Genomic DNA, 26,713 nt, shown 5'->3' on the forward strand with positions numbered 1-26,713 from the left:
TTCAATCAGTAAGGCTTTATTCACATGTCTGGGCAAATCGGACACGGGGTGTGCACGCGGGGCCGCCCACGACCACCAGCGAGCATGGCCCGCGGCCGGGGCAGTCCTACGCCTTGATGCTGACCCACAAGCAGCCCACGAGGGTCCCGTAGACCCAGGTCTTCACATACAGCCTGCGCCCCGTCTCGGTCACCAGCAGGCCGGCGGTCAGGCCACTCAGGATCAGCAGTGACGGCAGTGTCTTCATGAGACTCAGCTTCGAGTGGACACTCTTCCCGGGAAACTTGTTCCTCCTCTCCGGGTCCAGCGAGTCATAGAACTCGATGAGCAACCTGTGGCCGAATGCAGACAGCTGTGAGTTCCGGCCCCAGGTACTTCGGCACTGTGACCCGACCGGCACCAGCGGGCACCTCCCCCGTGTCCCGCGCTGGAAGCGGCGCGGGGCCCTGAGAGACAGAGAAGAGGAGGCACCAGCCGGAGCCCAGGTTCACCCGGGGCCTACAGGCGTCTGACAGGCCTCCGGTGCGGCCAGCGAGTGGCACACACGCTACACCACCAGCCGTTGGGGGGGGGGGGGGAAGCTTCTGTGACGTTTGCCCGTGACCGGACCCACAGCTGGGTGGGGAGCCCCTCCCCTTCTCCCACCTGCCCCCACCCCACCCCAGAAGGCAGGGATAGGTCAGCAGTGCGCCCAGCACAGGAGCCTGAGCCCCGAGAGGAAAAGTTCATTCGTTCCCCATCTCGTTTTAAAAAGGTAAAGTTTTAATAGCACAACACATTCCATATAACGATCTCGAACACAAAGGTACAAAAACAAAAAGTCCTTTTTCTGCCTTATAAATCTTTCCCTAGCAATATCGACGGTTTTAAAATTCCAGACTCATCCTAAATATGTACAAATACTTGTAACAAAATATATTGGGTATTAAACATATTGTTCAGGCTTTTTTTTTCTGAGAACAGATTTTCATGTCAAAACATAGCGATCTTACTTTTAAAATTTTTCCCATAACCAAAGTGCGTGGCACTGTTGGTTTAATAAATCAAGTCATGTACAACTGTCAGTAAAATACAGAAATCTACCGACTTGTCTGTGAACCGTCTAGTTTCATACACTGGGGTCGGCGTGCTCTCAGTCACTTGCAGGCAGAAAACACTCTCCAGGAATGCAGTGAGGAAGGGAGGAAGAGCCGCAGCCCCCTGGGAAGCCACAGCCCCTGGGAAGCCGCAGCCCCCTGGGAAGGTGCAGCCCTCTGAGAAGGCGTGCATGAGGAGGAGGTTAAAGTCCCCGGGGAAAGTTTCTGAACATCAACATAATTTTGAAACTGTTTTTTAAAAAAGCACACTTTCCAATGTGGCCTCTGTGAAACGGTGGCCTCTATGACTGCAGTGCAGGGGCCCCTTCTTCCCAAACAGAAAACGGAAGCAGAGATGTGTACAGCGTCAGACAGGACAGAGCCCGCAGGGACGGCAGGACCGGCAGGAGCACACACGTGTCCTGCAGCCCCCACGGAACGGTCGGAGCCCAAGGCCCACTCCCATCTTCCTAAGAAGGAGAGGAAGTTCCCTGCCTGCAGAAACGTGCGTGGAACCTGAGAGATAGATGCACGTACACTTCACCCAGGTCACCGGCGGCCTCTTGGGTCAGTGGCACGCACGCCCTGCTTGGCCTCTTCCAGCCGGGCCTCACCCAAGGGCCACTGAACACGCCTGCCCCACCCTCCTTTCAACAGCATGCGGCGTCCCGTCCCACGTACGCACACAGGGACACAGTGCGCCCCCTCGGCCGGACAGCCGGTGCCAGCAGCCCCGCCACTGCACTGGGGCTGGGGCGGCAGGCTGGGGCATCGTGCCGTGCCTGGTCTGTCTCAGTTACACGTGGTGTCTCACCCAGAGTGTCGCTTCGGGGAGACTGAGTGTGAAAACAGGGCGGGGGGGGGGCGGGGGTGGCAGCCCCAACGAGCTCCTTTACGGGACGCAGGGCGGCGAGGGCTCCTGCGCCAGCGCAGCGGAGCAGCCCGACCCCGAGTCACGGAGGGCGCACTCAAGGCCACGCCGCACCTGCGCCTGGGGGCTCAGGGCACAGAGACTCCAGACCCGGAGCGGCACTGCCGCCCCGCGACACTGCCGATACTCACTTGTCCTTTATTTCAAAGCGCTCGTGAAGCCACCTTCTCATGTACACTTGTTCCTCCGGGACGTCCTTCTTGTCTATGCGGTCAATGTGAATGTGGATTTTTGGACATTCTTTGCAGAGGAATTCTAACAAAAAATAAAAATATGTCATGTTTTTAATTTTAGAATTCACAGTTATATAAAGTAACAATGAAACTGAAGCAAAGAGATGATTAAAAATGAAAAGGTGCAGCGCCCTTAGCAAAAGCAGTGGAAGCACAGGCGGTGACCGGCGGTCTGGGTGTCCAGCCGAAGGGGAGCGTGGGGCGCCTCGGTCTGCCGCGTGAACCCAGCAGACAGCCCGGGGCAGGGCGCCGGCTCGGCCAGCACCGGGGCCCCACCCTCCGAAGGGAAGGACTGAGACGGCAGCCCAGAAACACCCCCTCAGCAAGGGCAATGAGACGCGAACTCGAAGACGAGTAGGGAGCACCAGAAGACGCGCCGGGGTGCCCCTGGGGGGAGACGGCCGGCACAGGCAGGGCGGCGGCGCCCGTGCGGCGGCTGGCAGACCGAATGACGCAGTCCCGGCCGAGGACGCAGGACTTACCGACCATGGACGGAGCTTCCTTCCGCTGCCCTTTCCCATCCACCGTCCCTTCGAAAGCCACCGTCACATCATACACCGCGTCTAAGTAGTCCTTCATGGAGTCAAAGGCAACGTGGGTGGCCTTCACGCGCGGCGTCAGCACGTGCTGCAGCACCGCCAGGCCTGGAAGAGAGGGGGTCTGGCGTGGGGCGACCGTGCGCTGCTCCTCCCCGCCTGTGCGGACCCCGCGGAGGGTGTCCGTGCCTGTCCACGGCTGTCCACGCCCGTCCTTAGGCCTCTGGGACTCGGAGGGCAGGAGCGCCCCCACGTGGCCGCGCGTCGCCCGCCCGCCCGCCCGCCGGTAGGAGGCACTGCAGGGCGCAGGGTGTGGTGGGAACGCGGCCTCCCGAAGCTCCCGACCCTCCCGGAGACCCTCCAGCCCCGAGAACCCGACCAGGGCCGCACTGCCCCGCTCGCCTCCGAGCCCGCGACCCCCGGTCCCACTGCACTCTGTATTCCGACCCACGGCCCCAGCGCCGCTCGCTGTGGGGGAGGGGCGGAGTGCACCGCGTGAACTGCTGGCCTGAGCCTCTCGGGGCAAACCCCCAAATCCAGCTCAGTGGCGTGTTTCTTTAAAAAACCGAGATCCAATTCACATACATAAAATCTGCAATTTCAACGTGCACAACGCAGTGGGGGTTTAGTACATTCAGAGACCCGTGCAGCCATCACCACGTGGAACTCCAGAACTTTCCTCACCCCGACACCCCGGCCGTGCGCGCCCCACGGCTTTACTTCTCTGGGGAACAGGTGACATGGTGTGTGCACACGTTTTTATAAAAGCTTCTTTTTAGAAGTCTTTACCTGAGAGAACACGGCACTTGAACCGCCCACCACCCACTCGCCCGCGCTCCCACCAGGGCTGAGGATCTGCTCCGCCTCCCCGTCCCCCGAGGCGCCCTCTCCCCCTCTTCCCGGCGGACTGTCCCCGGGGTCACCCGAGAGCGCTGTCCGAGGAAGCGACACGGAAATGCTCTTGAGAAAGCCAGCTGGCCTGGGCCGCCCCTCCCCGTCCCTGTCCCCGTCCCCGGGGAGGACCGGCTGCGTACGGAGGGGCAATCCGGGCTGGGACCCTCCGCGCAGGAATCTCTGACATGCGGAGTGGCGTGAGAACCGTGGGCGTTCCCACACCGCACGTCCGACCCAGTCCCCCAGCAGCGGCCGCTCCGTCCACTCGTGGACTCGTGCCCGAAGTCCACACAGCGTGCCTGCCGGCGGGGAGACACCCGTCACTGAAGGAGCTGGTGCTCCCTTCGTGGCTCCCAGAGCACACCGCTTCTTCAGCGGTGTTGGGTCTTAGTGGCCGGCCCGCAGCACTGTGAGGGGCGCCCACACCGTTAGCACCCAAGCCCCGCAGGACAGGCCCACCCTGCGGTGTTCGGTAGGAGCAGCCCACTAGCAGGCGCTGAGGAAGTCAGCGAGAAGACAAAAAGCAAGAACGTTCTGCTAAAAACGGGTGACAGTCAAGGTCTGGAAGGGGGGGACAGGGTGGGGAGGCTTTGTGGGCAGTGACTGAGCCCCCCACCCCCCTGGAGCCGTGGCAGCCCTGAGCAGTGTCCTCCGGGAGACGTCTGGACCCAGCCCTGCGCCCTGCTCCGGGAGAGAGCGAGCCCGCAGGGCGGGACGCAGAGGGCGCTGGTGACGCCCTGGAGGGTGAAAGCAGCCGTCCTTCTGCCAGGCGGTTCCGACCCTGCCTGTCCCGTGGGTGGAAGCTTCAGGAAGAAGAGGATGCTGGAGCTGCCGGGATGGGTCCCGGGGGCAGACACACATGGAGGGACCGGAGGGACCCTGGGGTCCGGCACCGGGAGGGGGCGGAGTGCGGGGGCAGAGCCAGGGAGTGCCTCGGGTCGCGCATTGGGTCGCTTCTGCGGGCAGAGGCTCAGGCTCGCCCACTCACCTGGGGGCTCTGGGGACGCCAGGCCACACGAGGGCTAGACCCCAGATGCTGAGAAAAACCGCTGGTTTGCTCGAAGCCCAGCAGTCCCGGGTATCTGGCTTGCGGTCACGGAGGAGACAGGACGGCCCTGTTTCCTGACATGAGGGATCAGAAAGGCCGGGGCCTCGCCGGCTGCTGCGGCGGAAAACCACCAGGGCCCCTCGGACAGGCCCCGGAGGAAGACCAGGACACGACCCGCTCCCCGGCCCTTAGCAGGCCCTGAGAGTGAAGTGCTGAAAGGGACCCCCCCCAGCCCACGGGAGACTGGCTCCGAGGAGACACTCGGTGCACCCGGGAGAGGGGGAAGGGGTCGGAGGGGTGGGAGGGTGCGTGAGCGTCCTGGGGGGGGGTGGGGAGGGGGGCTCTTCCTCTGGCTCTCTGATGGGCATGGAACTGCTATTTTTCTCTTCTTTTTCTTGAAACGTGAGTGTCAAGTGAAGGTTTACCAACAGATACCAATCCATAGGTTCCGGTGGAAACACACAACTTGGACCCGCCTAACCTGCCGATCACACGACTCACCTCCGTCGGAGGGGCGAGCACCTCTAAACTCAGGCTGCTCAGGGCGCATGGGGCTCAGCCTGACCCCGTTACATCCACCAGACGGGTCCTTCTTCCCCGTCTGGCGACTGTGAGAAGGATCCACAGCTCAGAAAAGTGACAGACCAATCACTAATCAACTATGTTGGCGACTGTATTGTACCTATACTGCTTCAAGCTTTACGTAAAAGCACTTGTTTGAAAGCACACGGGAGCATCGCCGTGGACTTTTACAAACCGGCAGGAGGTGAAGCAGACCCCTCGGCTGACGAGACGGAACCGGCTGTGAAACGGCAGCGAGTAAGGAAACGCAGCTCGGCCTCCCTTCCCACCCAGAAGGGGGTGCAGGCCAGTCCTGGGCCGCGGCGTCCACGCACGCCCTCTCCCAGCTGCCCCTGGAGCCGGCCCGGCCCCACCCGAGGGCAGGGAAAGGACAGCGTACCGCTGACCTCCCGGGACAGAGGGCAGCTCGGGCGGCGCAGCCCCCAGCGCACTAACTGAAATGAGTGGAATGAAGAGCCGGTGCCTCCTACGCCCCGCCGCGCTCTGACCACAGCCGGCCGCACGTGGGCGGGATGGCCCACTGGGTGACAGCGGACACAGCACCCCGGCGCTGGCACAGCCCGACCAGGAGCCAGTTCTGTGCGGTGTGCCCCGAGAGAAGCACCCCCATCTTCGACACACGAGCCCTCGCACGGGCTGCCACGCCCCCATGAGGCACATGTGCTTTCAAGGGACGAGGAAGCTGGAGCTTCGCAGCCTTCGGTGGCTTAAAACCAGGCGGCCGGTCGGTGCCGGGGTGGCCCTCGGTCTGCCGCCAACAGCCCCACCCCCGCCCCGGCCGCAGAGCCCGCACCGCACACAAGGGCGCATCTGCGCACCCTGCGTGGGGGAGGGCTCACCCCGTCCCCGGTGCCAGCACGTGGCCGCGGGAGCCGCCCAGCCTGGCCTCCCAGACACACGTGACCACACGCGTGTGGACTGACGAGAAGACCGTGCACCTCCTGGGAGGGCACACCCGCCCGCCCAAGGAGAGAGCACGCTCGCTCGTCCGCTGCAGGTGCTGTCAGACCCAAGTCTCTCCTCCGGGAACTAGGACCTCCGTCGTCACCGCCGTGGCGAATGGCTTTTCCAGACACGGACACGCCCCACCCACCTTGCTGAGCCGCGAACGCCTGGCTGGCCGAGATGACCTTCGTCAGCTCCGGGTTGTACCGCGTCCCCTCCGGGAAAATCACGAGGTACATCTGCGGGCACAAAGCAGGTTCGCGTTACTTTTCTGCGGTCGGCGTGCCCCCGTCAGCCCTGCAGACGCTAAGAGGGTATTTCCTGTGGAAGGAAAATTGCGTTTTCACTTACGTGTGAGCTTCACTTCAAGGAGAACCCCCAAAATGCCAAAATTCAGATAAGCGTAAGACAGACTGTATGTGGAACACAGTCGGACGCTCGCTGGTAGGCCCGCCAGGAAGAACCCACCGTTCCTACCCGCGTGCTAGCGCTCACTCAGCGAGCGTGTGGCCATGAGACGCTGACTCGCACGAAGCCTCGATTAATCAGGACAAGAGCTCCCCTCTGCTAAGTTCTGCAAAATGACTTTTAGAAAGGTGCAGATTTCAGACAGTTGTGTCCCTAAGCACATGTCATTTGAGGAAAACCATGTATAAACATGGCAGTCTCCACAACATAAAAGGCAGTAAGGGCTCACATTTCAACAGTCACACAGTACGGTGTTACAGAGCTTCCATGATGCGTCTTTTTTAATCCTCACCTGAGGACATTTTCCACTGCTTTTAGAGAGAGAGGAAGCAGCGGGGGAGAGGGAGAGGGAATGAGAGGGAGAGGGAGAGAGAGGTTGATCGGCTGCCTGGCCACACAAGCCCCGACTGGGGACCGAACCCACAGCCTGGGTATGTGCCCTGACGGGGAATCGACCCCGAGACGCTTCAGTGTCTGGGACGACGGTCCGACCAAGCAAGCCGCACCGGCCAGGGCTGTGACGCGTTCCCAGTGGCCTGACTTACAAGCCGCTCCGTGAGAGCGTCCGACTGGGCGGTCACTACGTAACCAGTCAGTGCGAGCTACTGCGCGCATCTCCCGGGAAAGGCACAACAGAAGCGGTGACACCGAACCGTGAAAACCTCCCAGTGTTAGGCCTGAGTCACACAAGCTACACGAAGGTCTCTGGCGGCCAACAGACAAAATAAGACTTTCATCAAACCTTTTCAAACGCACAACATACAAAATTAACTCAACGTGGATGACAGACCTGAATGTGAAACTAACCCTACAAAACTTCCAACAGGAAACGGGAGAGAACCTTCTACCCTTGAGTTTGTCAAGGGTGCTACACCAGGAAATTGTGTGAGAATCCCGTGAGTCTGACTCGAGGAAAACGAAAACCTTCGGTGGAGACACGGCTGGGAGCGTGAAGAGGCGCGTCAAGAGGCGCGTCACTGACTCCCCGGCAGCCGGGACACTGGCAGCCCCGCGCCGAGAACAGCCGCGGCACCCACACGGCACCGCGCTCCTTCGCGGGGAAGACAAACAAGGACATCAATGGGCCCACACCACGGCACGGGGGACTCTCCCAGTCACCAGGCTGGGTGGAAGAGGCCGACCGCCCCCCCTCCAACATCACCAACGGTGTGACCCCACGCGTGTGGCGTTCTGGAAAGCACACGCTGATCTGTGACTCGGAGAGCAGCCAGGGACCCCCTGCAGCAGCGCAGGTGCACGGTGCACACAGGCAGACTCCGGGGTGACCGACACGTGCCCCTCCCCGACCGTGTGGACGCCTCCACGGGCGTGCGCCGAGAGCAGGACGCGTCAGACTCTGCACTGCAACTGCCCGCGGCCTACCGCACACCGTCACCGCACTAACGCCACGTCAGGAAACAAAGAGGTCTCCTGCGCTATGCTGTCACAAATGACAGGACTTCCTTCCTTTCTGAGACTGAAAAAGTCTCCGCTGTACATATACAGACCACATTCTTCATCCACTCGTCTACTGAGGGACACACTTAGGGCGTTCCCATTCTCTTGCTCGCTGGGAACGTTACTGCAGTGAGCAAAGGGATTCAGGTACCTCTTCAAAACTGTGTGCGTGTGTGTGGGGGTGTGTAAATACAAGGTCTGTCCAGAAGGTGCCCAGCCACGTAGTATGGAAAATAGAGACATTTATGGAAGAAGACACAAGAAACACTGTCCACAGGACAAGGATGCCTCAGTCCCCTTCACAGTAGGCACCTTGGGACCTCACACAGTTCTCCCAATCGCCATCAGCTGCCCTGCTGTATTTTCTTGAATGTCAGCAAGGGTCTGAAATCCCTTCCCTTTCAAAGGTGATTTTAGTTTAGGGAAAAGCCAGAAGTCTCAGGGCACCAAATCTGGGCTGTAGGGGGCTGAGCCACCTGGGTGATTTGATGTTTTGTCAAAAAACTCTGCACGAGACGTGATGCGTGAGAAGGTGCGTTGTCATGATGATGCTGCCAGTCACCAGGTGCCCACAGCTGTGGCCTTCTGAATCATCTGAGTAGTTTCCACAGAGGAATGTTGAAGCCCAACACAAAATTTGATGCAGATTCATTGCTCTACTTGCTCAGTCATTTTGAATGCGACGGCCACACAGTACACATGCTCACTCACCAGTGTCTATCACCCCCACTGACTAGTGCAGTGAAGTCGTCACTGTTCACACATGCACATTCCAGTCCACTCTGCTTGGCTGCCAGGTGACATGGATGTCGTGCAAAGCATTCTCGTTACATTAACAATGGCTGGACTTTTTCCGGACAGACCTCGTCACGCGCCCGGCAGCACAACTGCTGAAGCACATGGCAGGTGGTTCTAGTTTTAATCTTCCGAGGTCCCTGCATTCTGTTTTCCGTATGACGACACCAGTCTGCATTCCCACCGAGAGTATCTAGGGTTTCCCTTCGCTCCACATCCTCTCCAACACCTGTGATCTTCTGACTGTGTGGTGACAGCCCTTCCAGCAGGCGTAAGGGGACACATGACCATGCTCGTGGCCGGCACCTCCCTGACAACAAGGAGGCGGGGCACCTATTCAGGTACCTGCTGGCCCTCCGCAGGGCTTCTCCGGGAAAGGCCTATTCACGGTCTTTGCCCGTTTCTGCTCGGTTTGCTTTCTTGCGGGCGAGTCGATGAGTCCCTCACACACTGTGGGAATTAACACCGCACAGGGTGTGTGCTTCACGGATGCTCTCTCCTTTCCACAGCAACTTTTTCACTTGGGTTTTGTAAATCTAAAATTATTCCAAGCATCAAAACAAGTTAAAAAAACACAAAAAACAAAAAAGCCAGGCGGCTTCCCCGTGGGACACAGAGTGCTGAGAGCGCCTTGCCCCCGAGCCCAGGACACCGGCGACGAGCCGGAGCATGTGCAAGCCGAGCGCCTCAGAGAGGGCGGGGCACCAGACAGCCGGGCGGACGGGCGGCCTGAGCGGGTCTGCAGGGAAAAACCGAACACCGCGGCCCGCGGTCAGCTGACTGGAGGACTCCTCCTTGGGTGCGGGTGGAGAGAGGAAAGGACGACCAGAGAGGACGGCGGGGAGGGGGTGCGGGAGGAAGAGCAAAGAGGGTGCACTGGGGGGCGAGGTCCCGGGCGGCAGGACAACCGCCCACGGGGGGGGGGCGCCAGCAAGCGAGGCGGGGGGCGGCGGGGGCACCTCGGCATCCCTCTAAGAGAACCCGAGATTCCTTGGCGGGAGCAAAGTGCTGTGGAATAATATCTACACTGAATGAGTCTTTGCTTGTAGATACTGGAACTGTTTTTGGCCTTTCAAATAGCTCGATAGACACAAGCAGTCTGAACTCACACTCAGAGACAGAAAACGGCTGCTTCTCCCACTCGCCCCCCTCCCCCCCCGCCGACACTGAAGACACCGGGTCACGAGGCCCTGCGCAGGCCAAGGGGCAAGGTGACCAGGGCAGTCCTGCTCGCTCTTTACAGGCCGAGGCCGCCGACGCTCCCCCGGCCACGCCGCTTCGGGCCCACACCAGCAGCACCGCGGCCGGCCGGGGACCCAGGGCCTGCAGCTGCCTTTCCGGGGACCCGCAGCCTCACCCACCCGTGCCCACGGGCACCGCCCGCCCCACCTGGGGAGATGGGCTTTCAGAACGGCCCTCACGCTCTCACGGAAGCCCGAGACTGCTGGCACGTGAGCAGCCGGGTGGGCGCAGGGTCTCACCGGGGTGCCAGCGCGGGTGTAGCTCTGCAGCTTCTTCCTCATCTCCTTCTCGTCGAACCTGGCGCTCCTCCTGACGTAGACCCCGCCGTGCTGCCGGGAGAGAGGGAGAGCGCTCACCACCAGGACGCCCACAGCGAGACACAGAGTCGCACGGCGGGAGTTAGACTGCACTAACACGGTCAAATGTCAGCATCTAGGGAACGTCAGTTGAGAATCCTCGTTTCTTGTTTCAACATAAATAAAACTGCACGCTGCATCAGAAAGCACGCTAACATTTACTTTTGTTGGCAGTTAAAATCAAAGTGCTTTCTTAAAAACACGGCTTTGAAATAAAAACTCGGCCACAGACGCGTCCCGGTCCTCAGCTCCTCCCTGAGCGCCGGATCGCGAGGTCGTGTCCTGGGCACTGGCCGGCCACAGGCCCCCGTGCCAGGTGGCAGTGTTGGGGGCGGGGCTCTAGGGAGGGGTCTGGGTTCCCTGCGGTCCCAAGGTGGGCCCCCTGAGACGGGCCCTCGTTCAGCGGGGCTGTGCCCTGTCGGAGGAGGTCGGGACACAGACATGTGCGGGCATGCAGGGAGCGAAGACCGGAGGGAGGGCGGCCGCCGCGAGGCGAGGACAGAGGTGCGGGAGCACAGCCCGGGACGCAGGTGCCTCTCCGTCCGGGGCAGGGGGACTGTCAGAGGGACTCGGCCCCCAGCGCACTGTGACTTGAGCCTTTCTTCCTCCAGCTGCTGTTCAAGTCCTACTGACACGCGTGTCTCCCATACAGGAACTGTATACTTCGTACTTAAAAAGTTACACGTCAGGCCATTCCGTCAGAAGAGGACGAGAAAAGCGCTAGCAAGCCCTTTCTGAGCACACACTCCCGCTTCACAGTTCGAAGCTGGCTGCACGACTGAGGGGGGGGCACAGTGGTGTCCCCTGGAGCGCTTGCCCCAGACCCTTTCTGAGCGTCCGGGAGCCCGTTCCCCGGAGTCCTGGGACCTGAAGGTCACGGCGTGGTACTGAGGGGCATTCTGGGAAACGGCACGCGTGGAGCACGGACTCTGTGCCTGGTGCCCGTGCTCAGTGCCACACGCGTGGAGCTGCTCGCTGTGTCCCCAGGAGTAACGACGCCTCTCAGCGGTTTCATAAGGCAGATGGCTAACTGCCTATCAGATTCTGTGCCGTTAAGGTTTCCCATTTGTTTGATTTTTGTACAATTGTGTTTCAGCTACTTAGTTTAGCTATCCGGGTAACCAGACGTGTATATAAACACACACCAGTAAAAATCCGGAACAGCCTCGGCCAGGCGGCCCAGCTGGCTGCAGCGTCGTCCCAGCCAGCCGGGGCGTGGGCTCGAGCCCGCTCAGGGCACGTGCGAGAACCGGCCGACGGACACATCCGTCAGAGGGGCAACAAGTCAGGGTTCCCTCCCCCACTGCTTCTCCCTCCAGAAACCAACAGGTAAAATTTGCTCAAAACTAAAAAATCCTAGATTACTTCAACATAGAAAAAGCTATTAAACTCATACACGCAACCCCTCCAGCTCACGCACCTGCGTGAAGCGCACGGGAGGCCGGCACGCACGGCTCTGTGAGCTCGCGCGCAGAGCTCGAGGAAGGGGTGTACCTGCGAGAAGTAGCAGCCGTACAGGGGGAGCCACTTCAGCCCGTCCTTCAGCACGTAGCGCACGTGCCCCAGCGCGCCCTGCCGCACCGCCAGGATGTCCGCCACGATCCAGTCCACTGCGAAGACAGAGCCGTCAGCGCCGCCGCCGCTGGGCGCCGGGCCGGTGCTCAAACACAACGGTCTCCTTGCAACGCTCAGCAAAAAATGCGCTCGGAAAACAGTATGATCGGAATTTTAAATGACTTTAAATCAACACACTTAAAAAATAAAAATTCTGTGGTTTTTCATTTGTTTTGTTGTTGTTGTTTAGGGGTTTTTTGTTGTTTTTTATTTTTTTGCATTTCTTGGGAGACTTTTTGTGTTACGAGCAAAATGCAAAGGTTCCAGACCACCACACCGATCCACAAGCAGCATGTGCACAGAGTAAAGCTCCTCAGGTCCCCAGCCCCGGGGACACGACAGAGTGAATATTCTGCACGTTGGTCACAGGCACCGTCAAGTGACGGTGAGCCCTGCGACACACCGCCTGCGCACCCAGGGCCAGGGCCCGCCCCGACAGCCCCAGGGCAGGGCCCAGCACCCGCCCCAGCCCGCCCCCCCATGCCAGGCAGAGACAGGGCCCCGGCTGCAGGCGCCTCCGGACACTCGGCAGCTCCTGACACGACGGTGGGAACAGCAAACAGAAGAAGGTGGGACTGAGCTTACTGCCAACAAAGACTCACGGAAAGAAACGAACTGTTGACGGATCTTGCACAGAAACTCGAACGGGGCACTCGCCCTCGGCGGGAACCAGGAGCGGGCAGAGCGGGCCGAGGGCAGAGTGTGCCGAGGGCAGAGCGGGCCGAGGGCAGAGTGTGCCGAGGACAGAGGGAGGGCGGGGCGGGGGGTGAAGTGGCAGAAGGGGCGAGGGGGCGGGCAGGGTCTGGAAGGCCCGGATCCTGGGAGGGGCGGGAGTGAGGACAGCAGACCTCGAGGGAGACTCTTCCTGAGCCCGTGGGTGACCTGGAGGACGGGCCCCTCGGAACAAGTGGTGGGGCTGCGTGAAAGGAACAGGGCCACACCCGTACCAGGTAAATTCGAGGGGAAATGCTTAAAAAACACCAAACGGAGAGTTTTGTTTCATTCATCCCGTATGAGATAAAAGCGGAGAAATTTAAGGATCACAAGGAAGCTTTAACCAAAGGGGGCGGTTTCCACAAGTACAGGATGATTCACTCTCTACTGCGACAGAAAGGTGCAGAGAAGATTCAGCCAATTTAAACACTAAAAGTTATCCGTTGGGGAAAATATTGTATTGAGTATTACAATTGTCTTTTTAACCTTTTTAACCATTTGCAAGTGAACTCTTCCATGAGGATTTAAGAATTAGGATGATTATCAAGACAAATTCGATGACAGCTCCCTGCCGGCGGTGACGCCCGGCGGTCAGCGAGCCCGCCCAGTGGCCCACCCAGTGTCCATCGGGAGCACCTCCGCCGGGGGGCTGCCACCTGTCACTGCTCTAAGGATGGAGCTTCCTGCAGACACCCTGCCAGTCCCGTGCCCTCCCCTCCCCGCCCGCTCACACCGGCGGCACTGCCGGGCACCCTCCCTTCCCAACACGTCCTGGAACCAGGTGTGCATGCAAGTCCGGGGTAGCTGCGCCCGGTGTGCATCGTCAATCTGAGCCAGTCGTGAGGACCAGGGCCTGTCTCCAGGCTGAACACAGGAGTTGGTATCTTTTCCTGCAACGATCACTTTTAAAGTCTGGAGACATTTCTACAATGCATCTTTATATTAAAATCTGCATGGTTATACTCCAGCCTAGGATGCATCTTCCCAATGCCTTCAGGAGAAAGTGTAACGTTTTAAACACATGTCCTGTTTGTAACGAACTGTCCTGGATTATGCCCTTAGTCTTTCAACAATTTTAGTGGAAACATTTAAGAACCTAAGAGGCCAAGAGACACAAGCTTCGTGCCATCAACTGTTGCTACTCCGATATCTTTTTCACTTCTTCTGTTTATTTTCAATGAGGTTTCAAGACAAGAGACGAGGCAGCTGCGTTCCTGACAGCTGAGGCGGTAACGTGTTCCCTGCACAGTGACATTTACACTCTGTGCCCCGGCACAGTTTAAGATGCCCAGAAATGTGGCCACATAAGAATTCTTTCCTGCAGGTCCTGCGGGGCAGTGCCACTACTTGCTTAACTGGGAAGACAGGAGGAGAAGGCCGAGAGGCAAGGGAGCAAGAAAGGAAGCAAGGAAGACCAGCTTTCCCGGCCCACGTTACAATGTAACGAGTTCCAAATTCCCAGGGGCGCTGCGGAGTCTGGAGACCGCGCAGGGAGCTCTGGCCTGGCACGGACCCATGCGCTCTGGTGCTCGGTGAGGCTGCGGGCCAGCTATGCCAGCTGCCCGAAACTCCTCCTCATCAGGAGATATCACTCACACCCTACCAGGAGGGCTCAGAGAGGTTAAGGAATCTGCCCACTATCACACAGCCTGTTGCAGAACAGAACATAAACCAGGGCCTCTCTGACCCCAGAGCCCATGCCTCTGCATGACAATCTACGCACCACACAGGCTGTCAGTCAAGAAAGATGACCCCTAAACCAGGAGGAGCATTTCACGGGACTAATGAGGGAACTGGAGGCCAGGGCAGGAGGTCCCAGGAGGCCGAGAGGAAGGACTCAGAGCCGCCGCCCCGGTTGACTCCGCAGAGACACAAGGCGGCAAGGAGTACACGTGCAGAAGCAGCAAGGACAGCGGCGCGGAAACGAGGGCGGGGAGAACGCAGCGGCAGGCCAGCTCTCGGGGCGGTGGTCGGGCCAGAGGAGGCGCGGGCTCCGGCTGGCCCAGAGGAGGGCACACCAGGACGTCTGAGCTGCACTGCGGCCCTCGAAATGCCCCTTCTGCTGATCGCAGCGTCCGACACTCGGCGGTGACGGAGGACACCTCCAGAGGGATTTGGAAAGGGCCCTGGACTCGACGGCCAGCGAGCGACCCAAGCCCACAGCAAAGCTTGGGGCCCTCTGGAGCCCAAAGCCGAGGGACAGCTTGTCTGGGCCCCTAACCTCCCTGTTTCTGGGAAAAGGCTCCAAATCTATCCTATGGGGGCGGGGTGGAGGGGGGGGCACAGGCAGGCTGACCGTTGTATGTACGGGAAACCAACCATCAGTAAGTAACAGCACGAGAAGAGACTCTGTGTTTTGCACGCTCGAACTGTAAACCTACTTTTGCCCCACCCTGTATCCGCAGGAGGCCTGCGATCCTCAAGCAACTGAATGTCACTCCCTAGGTGTGCTCCTAGGCCATGGGTTTTAAAGGCATTTAACATGCACCCCTCAGCCCTGACCCCTGAGGCTACAGCCCTGGCCCCAGAAGGGCAGCCTCGGAGAGGCCGAGGTCAGGGCTGGCCGGCGCTCTGCAGCGGGATGTGGGATGGGATGTGGGGCAAGACTTCCTCCGGCCAGTTCTCTGGGCCCCAGTCTCGGGAGGAGCATGTTAAAGGTCTGCCCTCCTCCCGACCCCTCCCAGGAGTCCTCTCTAGGAAGTGAGGTGTGCGGGGGCCAGCGTGCGGTAAGCACACCACCAGCAGCTGACCGCCCCCCACCAGGGCGATCGGGAGGACCGGCCCTCCGCCCACATGGCTGCCACGGCCCTCCGAACAGAGCCGTGTCTCCCCCGAGCCCCGGAATGAGGGATTTATTTAAGAGAGAACCCTGCTACACAGAAAGCAAGCTCACACGAAGGGAGTCCGGGCCCTGCGGAGCCGGGTCTGCCCTGGTGGAAACACGCCCCAGCAACAGGCCGGGAAGGGCGGGCCTGGCGAGCAGCACGAAGCCCAGGCGTGTCCGGAGGGACGGTCAGGGCACAGCGAGCAGTGGGCCCACTGTCCGGGCCGAGCTGGAGGCGGACACGGGCCCGAGAGCTGGCTGGTCTGCCGCAGCCGGGGGTGGTGGTGAGCTGCAAGCCCCCGAGCCGGCCAGGCTGACACGGGCCGCAGGACGCCGACCCAGCGGCCCTCCTGTCCACGCCCGGCGGCCCTGGCTCCTGCCCCGTAAAACTGAACGTGGTCACCGACGCGCTGAGCTGGGAAAGACGCACTTGCACGTCTTCCACTTTCTCTGCCGTGTTTAGGGTCTAGGCAGAAACAAGAGCAACCACGTCAGGAAGCAGCGCAGTGGACGGGAGGAGGCCGACGGCGGCCACGGGCTTCCGCGGCTTCCATCCAGGCAACGCCACTGCTCAGGGCGCTTTCATGTCCTCGTTGATACTTGAAGACTTGACTTGTTTATTTCTGGAGAGTGGGGGAGGGAGGGAGAGAAACGTCCATCGGTTGCCTCCGGCACACACCCTGCACGGGGACCGAGCCCGAAACCCAGGCATGGCCCCGACCGGGAATCAAACCAGTGACCTTCCGCTTTGCGGGACGGCGCCCAACCCACTGAGTCACACCGGTCAGGGTGCTCAGGTCGTCTCCGCTTCCGGCCTCTGGGTGCTACAACTTTTGAGTAAAAATGGAATTCAGGGAGTGTGCATCGAAAGCGGTCCCAGGTGGAAAACACGAGGTGGGAGTCACTTTGAACCGAATTATCTGTGAAGCCAGAAGGCACTGCAGCCAGGGTGAACGTCCGGGTTCCGGCCCCCGGGGGGGGGGGACGGGGGAGGGGGCACGGAAGGCTGTATTTGCACGGTCCTGCGAGTCTGTGACTACTCCGCAGCAGAAGCAGTTTAAGAAGTGCCTTGACCTGGTTTGCAGCATACGCTGCACTTTATGGGGGACGGAAGCCCTCTGCCATGCTTCTGGCAGAACAATGAGCTGCAATTACACCAGAGCATCTGAGGAGGCGGAAGGAACCGCAGACAGACGCTGGAAACCAGCGCTGGGCTGGGCCGGCCACTCACAGGTCGCGCGGACCTTCCGCAGCTCCGATCAGAACGACCGAGTGTACCGCGGAGGGGCCCGGCCCCACCCCCAGGGACATAACGGACAAAAGGAAGAACAGGCTCTTTGAGGAACTATTCAAACACGTAGAAAAAGGGAAGAAAACAGCTTATTTACACCCATCAGAGGAAAAAGGTAAGAATAGGAAAATTCATAGTAAAGATCACAGAAACACAAGGTCACGTGTAACATCGGCATTAAAAATTCATGTTTAAACAATAGCAGTTTTTCATGTAAATATATAAGAGCATTACTTTGAATGCCCACATATTTTCTCTAGAAAAACCTAAGTTTCACACAAATGAAATACAAACCTGTGCATTGATGATTTGCTAAATATATTATATTTTCTTTATTTTTTGGCAAATCTCCATATAGCAATATCTAAAAGATAAAACAAAAAGAAGCATTACTTTGGTGTTTTAAAGCATGCACTCCTGTAACACAGTAAGCAGGAGAAGGTAAAAAACTGACAAACACGCGACGTCATGGTTATTTCCGACCACGATCACCAAACCTCGGACTGTTCTCGGGGGTCTCAGAGCACGGTCGGCACGCCGTCAGCAGGGAGGGACGGGCGGCTCTTTCTGGATTCCGGCCTGGAGCCCCCCATCCCCCCGAGGGCCCGCTCCTCCCCCCATCCCCCCGAGGGCACGTTTTCTGTGCCTCGAGCCCCCCCCAAGCTCCACGGGCCCCTCTTCTGCCTCGGCAGCTTGTTGTCTGAGCCCACACGGCCCCGCGGGCTCGCCGCCCCCGCCCCCGTGACGTTCCACACAAACTGCTGCTCCGTGAGGCCAAAGGGGTCGGGGGTAGGGCCGGCGGAGGGTCACCCAGTGTCGTGTCGCACACGTGTGTGATGAGACACAAGGACCGGTGGGCCCGGTGAGAACACAGGAGGCGGTTCCTGACGCCGAGTCACGGACACTGTTCCGGCAGGGACCGTGGGTGCGCTGCACCGCTCGTGCCGCCCGGCGGGCCCCCGGTGAAAGGCCGGCAGGGTGGAGGGCGGTCCAGGCCGCTGACCCCAGGAGCCCTGAACCCCCGGGTTTCGACTCTTTGTGGGCCCCGATGCACACAGAAATGTTGCCACTGCTGACACTCGTGTGACTTCTCCCCTGTCAGTCTGTCTTTTGTCTGGTTAATCTGCAGGCCCCACCAGGACCCTGAGAGGGCAGAGGGCACGCTCCTCCTCCCTGCACTGCAGTGTGCTGGTCACCAAGAGCACGGACTCCAAAACACTCCCTCTGAACCAACCGGTGTTGTCTCCGTTTCAGCCGGCACCTGCCTCGGTGGGGATGGGCCGAGAGGAGGAAGGAGCAAGCATGAAGCCAGAGGCCCTGGTGCAGCCACCTGGGCAGCTGTCGGCAGTGCCAGGCCAGCGGGGGCGGTGGGGAGACGGCCCGGCCCTGAGCACCACCCTGACCCAGGGGCGCCCTTTGGCGCAGAGCCGGGGTGCAGGAGGTCAGAGCCGGCCCAGCCAGCTGGCAGCCCCGGGCGGGGGCTGCGTGCACTGGGTTCCCGGGGAGGCGGCCTCTGCCGGGGTGGGCGGTGGGGGTCGGGGTTGCTGTGTCCGGGCTGCAGTGGGACCGCAGGCTTTAGAGGAAGCAAACTGCTCAGTCAGGCCCGATCGCAGGTGAGAGGCATCTCCCTGGCCTGCTCCGAGCTCCTCACGACAGGAAGGGCACACTCTTCACTTTCGGGGAGGGTGGACTGCAGCCTGGGGTAGGGGGGCGGGGTGGCCCTGCAGAACGACGCCGTCCTGCGTCCGAGTTTGCGGCCACTCAGTCCACAGCACCTGGCTGGCTGGGCGGGGACAGGCGTGCTGGTGGGGCGGCCGGGACAGAGCCTTCCTGGCACGCGACTCAGACCTGAGGCCCAGCCCACGGCCTTGCCACGGGAGCCGAGTGGAAGCGCCTGACCTCGCAGGGCCGCTCTCCGCCTGGGAACCGAGTGTGCGCAGGCTACCGCCCCTGGCGCGGCTGCAGCGAGCCCAAGGAGGCTGCAGGGCCCAGGGACGGTGCCTGGGCCACAGCCACCGCCCCAGACGAGGCCACTGCCGCTGTGCCGCTCTCCAGAGGAGTGGCGTTTTTACCCCGAACTGTGCTAGGTGGCCCATGAATGAGAAAAACAGCTAGCTGGTCTGTCTTCCTGAAAAAGTCTGAACATGCAGAAATGCAGCTACACGGAGTTTCAGCTTGAGGAAGACTGCATACAGAATGTACACTCCGTGTTTATAATCGTTTGGAACACACACTTGTAAAGGCTTTAATGCCAATGAAATGTCCCACAGGAACCCACTAGGAGTCTCCACCACCACACACACAGGGAAGCTGCACCCACCTCCCCCGCCCCCTTAAACCTGTCCCCGACCGGGAAAACACGGCACCTGGAAACCAGGTCAAACGCAGCCGCAGGCACCGGTCTCACAGCAGGTGCACCTCGGGGGGCCGACAGGCACCGAGCCCTGCACGTCGCTCAGCCCGCAGCCGCGCCCGCTGTCTCAGGACAAGCTGCACCACAGCGCGGCAGGAAGGGCTCCGTCTCAGGAGGGCACAGGGCGCGGGAAGCCACCACTCTGGGGACACATGGCATGACAGGGGACGGGAGCGCCACCCCAGCTCTCGCACCTCGGCCCAAACTCTCTCAGCTGTTACCAGACTATTCTCCGCCAAAACTCCAGGTGGAAAAGGTCAAATGAGAAGGCTTCTCGAAGTGTATTCGGAGCTCACATGTCCTCACTTCGAACGCTCACCAGCAGAGACAAGAGACTCGGGAGTGATACAAAACTAGAACTGACGTCGAGAACTGTCCTACAGAAAACACGCCAAGAAGGGGAGCGCAGCAGGGCCTCGGTGCTCCAGGAGCTGGCCTGCACGCGGGGGGGGGGGCAGGCCGGCCCAGGGAAACCCTCCGGCCCAGGGAAGGGGCCCTTGGAGCCTCCCGCGCCCGCCTCCACTTCCTGAGTTCTGTGTCCCTTCCTCTCCTTTGGAACTTATCTCGTGGTGCGGTTTTGTTTTTAAACTGACTTCTTTCTGCACTGAAGCACGTGCGATTTAGGGTGGAAACTATTTTATCAAGTGAAATGCTAGCACCTAGCAAGTGCTCAGCACTCAGTGTGATCTCCTTTCCAGGCATCTCCCCCTCGTGCTCTCGCTCTCCTGGAATTCTCACCCGAGCGGGACCCGAGTGGGGCTGCCCGGCACACGGCGTCGCAGTCACAGACACACACAGCACCCGGCCTACCCAGGCAGCACCGGCTGCCAGTTCCTACAGAGACACGAGGGAACCGTAATAACCCTGACAGAGCGGCACTGGTTCAAAACCGCAAAACGTGCAAGTCCTCGCTGTGGGGTGAAGGAACGTTTCTCTGCCCTGCTGGGGTCCCAGAGCCCCCTCCCGCCTTCCTGAGGTCTCTGATCTAGGTCTCCCGGGGAGGGTGGAGTCCCCAGCTGGCTCTCCCTCCTTTATCCGAGTGAGGAATGCGACCAGACTCACGGAACCTGGGGACCCTGTTACAGCAAAACCTGTCAACTAGCACAGCCACTCAAAACCCTGCCCTTAAAAGTGACGTTCACCTACATTTGCACAAGTGCAGACCAGGGTCCCCTGCAGACTGCTCTGCCCTCTTGCTACAAGGAAAAAAGGACAAGTGGTTCTCCCCTTTGTTGCCACCCCCAAGGGCTAGTCTCGCAGAGGGGAAAACAGACATGCTAACGCGTGCTGAGGTCACTAGCGCACATGCTAATGTTACACAGAAGTGCCCACACTGGAGCCGGGAGAGGTCAGGCACATCGGGAGGACGGGCAGAGACAGCGGTCCAGGGGTCCAGGGGCGCCCTGCCGGGAACGTGCTGGCAATCTGGGAGGGGGAGGGGCGCAGGGAGCAGCAGCCCGGCCAGGGCAGAGCTGAGGAGACTTCGTTTTCACCCCGAGGTCAGCAGAGACCCCCCAGCCCTGAACACGCTGCCTGCTTCCGCCTGCTCTCCCCCTGTCCGCAGGGAAGCCACAGCAGCTCCTGACCACCGGGGACAGCCCTCGGGACAGGCCTGTGCGAAGTCTCTCCCTTCGGGGCACAAAGCTGGTGAACACACGCTCTCCGACGTCAGTGTTGCCGTCTGTCCCAACTGCCCACGTTCTCCCAGGGCAACCACCTCGAGAGATGGGGTCTCATTCCAGCCCGCAGAACCTCACCACCCGGCAAGGCATCCGTGGAGACCGACCTGAGGCTAGGCTGCCTTGGACCGAATCCTGGCATGACTGCTAAACCCTGCACCCTTTGTGCCTCAGTCCTCCCGTCGTCTGCCAAGTGGGGAGAACGGTGCCGCCTGGCAGCGTGGCCCAGCAGGCCCAGCAGAACAGGGCGTGACCTGGGGTTCTCTGCATTCTGTGCTCACCTGCCCTTTCTGCTGCCTGCTGTCCCCCTGATGCCCACGAGGCCTTGCAAACTGGCTCTTCTTCAGAGCCCCAGGCGAATGCCACCTGCTCGGGGCAGCGTCCCGAGCCCCGACCCTCCTCCACGGGGCTGACGCCCTCACACGGCACAGTGCACTGTCACTCCCTTGTAGGGCACTGTCCCCCCAGAGGCCACCAAGCTGCGAAGGGCTGCGGCCTTGGCCATTGTTCTTCCCTGCGCCCCGCGGTGCCCCGCACAGGGCCGGCAACCAGGCGCCCGCTCCGGTACCAGAGGCATGAATGAAGAGCAGGTTCCAGGGACTGCCTGGTGAGACGTCATTACTGTCAATGTCCACCTCTGATTAAGAGACTATAGTCCAACGAGAAAATATTAAAGGAAAAATTAACTTTCAATTCCATTTAAGAAGAGTCAACTCTCAGTGTATTTAGCTCCACAAAATTAGACAAATTTATGAGGGAGGCAAAGTAAATTGTGTCTACAGAATTCCCTGCCACTATTTTACCAAGTAGGCTAGCTGAAACACTAATTTATTGTATATCACATTTCACGTTGTATTGTTATAATGTATTATGTTGGCATTTGGGGAAGAGGGAATTAGCGAACACAGCCATCCGAGTAAAACCCACTTTGAAGTAAACCCAACAGCTTTGAGCAGGAAGAAGCGGTGACTCACACACCATTAGCTGCTGAGGAGAAGACACCCATCATCATACCACTGGGTTTGCTGGCCTACAAATACCAGCTTTTGGTGTATTCTATTGGAAGGAGGGCAAAGAGCAGAGATTTTCTAAAGAGAAAAGAATTCTGGCATTAAGAAAAAATAACAGTAACTTTCATCAGCTTCCAAAACATGTTGAAAAGAATTTTCATTACTGGCTGTAACTACTCCCAGCACCGTCCACCCATCCACCTCCCCACCGGGGACAGGAGTCCAGGGATCCGGGCCAGAGACGCTGCTCCGCCCGGTCCGCCTCTCCCGGGGGCAAGGGGGCCCCCGGGGCTCTGGCCGGCACTCCCAGGACTCGGTGCTGCTCCTGCAGCACCTCCCCCCCCAGCTCCAGCCCCCACACAGACTCGCGGCCTCCTTTCCTTGGGAGGCTCCAGGCATCCCACGTCCAAGCCCCTTCTCCAACCCACACGGTCTCAGGACGGCAACCACACCCAGCGGCCCATGCGCCCGTGGTGTCTGCACCATGCAAGCTCTCCACCAAGAAGTCACGCCCCTCCACGCTACCAGGTGCTCAGGGGTTTTTGGTAAGCTACCACGAGATGGTAATGTAAGAATCTATTAGAAATTAAAAAAAACACCAGCATGTGAATAAGAAGTTGGTTATTGGTATATAGAATAAAGATTGGTTCTGGAAATAAGACAACTATTCAAATACTCTATTTGAGGGATATATGGAGGTTACTTTGAAAATTAGACACTAAAAGCTTATGGGAAATCTTTTTAAAAGATTGCATTTATTTACTCTTTAGAGACAGGGGAAGGGAAGGAGAAAGAGAGGGAGAGAAACATCAACGTGCGGTTGCTCTCACGTGCCCCCTACTGCGGACCTGGCCCACAACCCAGGCCTGTGCCCTGCCTGGGGATCAAACTAGCGACCCTTTGCTTTGCAGGCTGGCGCTCAACCCACTGAGCCACAGCAGCCAAGGCGGGGCGTTGTTGTAAAGGTAACCTCGGCGTGTAAAACCAGGCTCCCTTTCCTTGAGCGTGTCAAAGCAAGTAGACACCAAGTGCCTGGAGAAATGGGGCAGAGTTGAACTGAGAACAGCAGCAACACAAGCAAGAGGCAGAACCCAGGAGCTGTTGTTGTAGTGGCTTCAATGACAACCCCAAAGAAGGCGTGCATGTCCCCGAGCGCAGAACCTGGGGACGGGACGCATTCGGAACAAGGGTCTTTGCGGGCTGCTCGTGACCGTGAGTTGAAGAGGTCACCCCGGATTGCCTGGGGAGGCCCGACAGCCGGTAACAAGTGTCCTTCTAAGAAAGGCAGAGGATACCTGAGACACAAGAGCAAGAGCCCACGTGACGCCAGCGGCAGAGGCCGGACTTGAGGTGGCCGCAAGTCAGGGGACGTGGACGGCCTCCGGAGCTGTAAGGGACAAAGGGCTCTCCCCCGAGAGCGTGCAGGCCAACCAGCGCCTTGATTTCCGACACCTGGCCTCCGGGACTGGTAAAGGATAGGTTCCCACTGTTCTGAGTCACTAAATCAGAGGGGCTTTGTGAGGGCAGCCCCAGCATGTGGTGCGGTCACTTCAGTCGGTGCCCCGCCCCCAGGTAGTGAGCAGGTGTGTTCTAACCGTCAGTGGGTCTCAAGTGAAGAGACACCACGTAAAACTTAAAATTCCAAAGGAATAGACGGTGAAGAAGGCACCCAGTTTAATGAGATTCCAGGAGAACCTACACAGGTAAGTTACAAACAGTACCTTGAGCAACAGCAGCTGAACTGTTCTCCTGTCTCAGAGATGCACGTGGAAGCAAAGTAGTGAAGTGAGGAAAGGACAGAATGTTCACCTGGAATCCAACCGGACCTCCAAGTGCAGGTGCTGTTTGGGAGCAGGTCTACCTGCCAAGCACAGACCATGAACTTCATGGACTTACTTGAGTTCTCTGCAACTTAAAAACTCCGTGCATAAAAAAATTCTCTGGCTCACAACTATTACAAAGCATTCTTTTTAAACTTAGAACTGGAAGGCATTAAAAGGCTGTTTTAAAAAAATCTAATTTGAAAATACTTCTGCAATGTATATAATTTAATGGTGAACTTCCTTTCGTTTAAAAACTCTTATTTTTTATACAGAACAGACAAGAGGCTTTGCAAATGAAAGCTGGTGAATAAGAATAACAAGCTAAAACTTGAATTGAAAACTTTTCGACGACAAAGTCACTGATGAAAACTATTAAGTCAAAAATAAGAATACAGTAACAGAATGTCTGTTCTTACAAATCCTTTTCCTTTGGGTTTATATTTAATAATAGCTATTTTTCCTTTACCGATTTAAGCTTAAAATAAACCATCAGAAATATTGGAAGGTAGCCTTGTCTACCCGGGAACCCCAGGTTCCATAAAAAGACCCCCCAAAAATACCCTGCTGTTACTCACCAGCAAATAACTCCTTGCCAAAATAACAACACCCACCACCACAATATAATGCATGGACAGGACACTCTGGGGCCTACACTGCTATTACATGTTCACCACCTGCGTCTGACGGCCAGTGCGCACCGAGTCCTTCTGTCCAGCATTCCTAGCGAGCCTCGCCGAGGGACCCGTGTCTGTGGAAGGATGTCGGATGGCCTCAGGTACAATTCAGAAGTTCACCCAGTGTCGGTCCCATGGTGAAGTGTGTTAGGAATCCTAGAACTGGGTGCCCAAAGGTCATCGGCAGATTCACTTCCACGTGCTGAGAACTCAAAAATGAAGAGGAAGTCTCTCTACTGAACAGGGCGTGGGGGAAGAGACACAAAGTAAGGAACTTGCTAAACACCGAGCACGTCAATGATACATTGTACGTGATGCTGCATGGGGCGTGTTCCGTTCTTTAAACAAAAATAAAATAACCCAGCACGGGGAGAATTACTTTTCTGGGTAGTAACAGACGCTGTCACACGTTCTGAGTCCAGGGTAGCTGTCATATGTGAAATTAAAGACTTAATCACAATAAAACCATACACTTAGATGCATGTGAAGAGCACAGGGGGAAGACAGGTCTGCATCAGTAACAAATTTAAATGAGGCCCATTCTAAAAGCCAGCTCTCGGGGAATCACTGTCTGGCAGGGCGGTCTTTCTCTCCCTCCTGGTGGACACAGAGTCTGGCTTCAGCAGAGACCCCCGTTCTCCTAATTCCCTGCTGGCCACACCACCTCCCTCGGGGGCAAACTGCGTCCTCAGCCACCGATGGCATCGCCAAAAGTCAGAACAGGAGCCAGGTGACTGACAGCAGGGTGAGAACAGTTGTTTTTTGGGGGTGGGGGGGTAGTAAAAGACAAAGCAGAAAGGCACCCCCCCCAAAGGCCATCCCCTCCCCTCCACACCACTAAACCAAGACACGAAAAAAAAAACAGGAGCGCCTGACTGGAAGCAATAAGCTAGAATCAAGCTCTGTTTCCAAGCTGGAAGATAAAAGAAAAATTCGCAACTGTTATTTTGCACGAGATTTCAAAGAACCCAATGAACACATTTAATCTACACGTCCGATCTCCACAGAGAAAGACGGAGACAAAAAGCATCAGCCACACATTTAAGCCCAGCCCAAGTTGGCAAGAACTTTATCTACGGCAGGGCTTCTACAGTAACAAGTGTATTCATTTCCTCGCCCGGCTTTCGCTGCGGAGGAAGGCCAAACAGAGTTGCATTTCTTGTCCAAACAGTAACAACTTGTTTCAGGAGCAGGTCTCGTCTCCGACCTTTCAAAGCGCGCTTCTGCGCTTCCACGTGACCACCTTCTCCCAGCGAACGCCCCAGCTGCCCACCGCGTGCCCTACTTCCCGCTGAGCCTGGCTCCACGTCGCAGGGGCCCAGCCGGTGGGGGGGGCGGGGACCCCCCCGGGTAGCTCAGAGCACGGTAGCTCCAGCTTCCCAGCGAACGTGGGGTCTCTGCAAGGAGGCGCTGGGCCAAGGCCTGCAGTGAGCACCCGAAACCTCCCCCGCCGCGGGAGGATGGGCCACACGGCACGTGCTCTCGGGGCCCGCCGCGAGGAGCCACGCCGCAGGTCCCGGCGGGGGCGCGCGGAGCCTCACCTGCACGCCGGTGTAGTTCTCGAAGAAGAAGAGCACCATGCTCTGGTAGACGCAGTAGAGCCGGTCGTCCACCGCCTGGTAGAAGCGGGCGGGCAGCAGGGCGGACAGCAGCCGCCAGGCGCCCCAGGCCAGCACGTAGGTGGGCGCCGTGCCCAGCAGCACGGCGGCCGGCAGCACGCAGCGCAGCGAGTACATGTGGAGCACCAGGGACAGCAGCATCCTCCCGGCCGGCGCGGACCGCTCCGCCGGCCCCGCCCGGCCGGCCGCCTCCGGACGCCCCGCGGCCCGCGGCCAATCACCGGGCCGCGCCCGGCCCCGCCGCCGCCGCCCCCTCGCCGCCGCCCCGGGCCGCCGCCGGCCGCACCTGAGACGCCCCGCCCGCGCGGGCCTCCGCCCCCAGCCGCATGGGCCGCGCCGCCGCCGCCGAGGCTGGGCGGGCGGCCGGACCGGCGAGTGCGGGGCCGCGCGCGCTGCTCGCGGCCGCGGGCAAGGGCACGCCGCCGCCCTCCGGGGCCGCTGGCTCAGGGGCGATCACACCCCATGACCCTATCCCGTCACCCAGCGCC

The 26,713-nt window shown here is 59.0% G+C and overlaps 1 protein-coding gene across 1 annotated transcript; it reads right to left on the reverse strand.

Annotated features, from left to right (window-relative positions):
- Positions 1-26,398, reverse strand: AGPAT5 (1-acylglycerol-3-phosphate O-acyltransferase 5). Its single transcript, XM_028526755.2, has 8 exons — positions 26,148-26,398; positions 17,302-17,371; positions 12,059-12,174; positions 10,448-10,537; positions 6,394-6,484; positions 2,723-2,884; positions 2,139-2,262; positions 1-332 (listed from the first exon to the last, which is right to left on the reverse strand). Exons 1-8 carry the CDS (start codon positions 26,364-26,366, stop codon positions 107-109), a joined length of 1,098 nt encoding a protein of 365 aa, XP_028382556.1. The 5' UTR covers positions 26,367-26,398; the 3' UTR covers positions 1-106.
- Positions 26,399-26,713: the final 315 nt, after the last annotated feature.

This window comes from Phyllostomus discolor, chromosome 11 (genome assembly GCF_004126475.2).
Source record: "Phyllostomus discolor isolate MPI-MPIP mPhyDis1 chromosome 11, mPhyDis1.pri.v3, whole genome shotgun sequence".
NCBI classification, from domain to species: domain Eukaryota; kingdom Metazoa; phylum Chordata; class Mammalia; order Chiroptera; family Phyllostomidae; genus Phyllostomus; species Phyllostomus discolor.

Coding starts and splice junctions, on each gene's coding strand:
- AGPAT5 (XM_028526755.2), bottom strand. CDS start 26,366: ATGCTGCTGTCCCTGGTGCTCCACATGTACTCGCTGCGCTGCGTGCTG. Junction 12,175..17,301: donor AGCAAATCATCAATGCACAG/GTTTGTATTTCA, acceptor CTGTCTTCGCAG/TGGACTGGATCGTGGCGGAC. Junction 2,263..2,722: donor GGAAGCTCCGTCCATGGTCG/GTAAGTCCTGCG, acceptor ATTTTTTGTTAG/AATTCCTCTGCAAAGAATGT.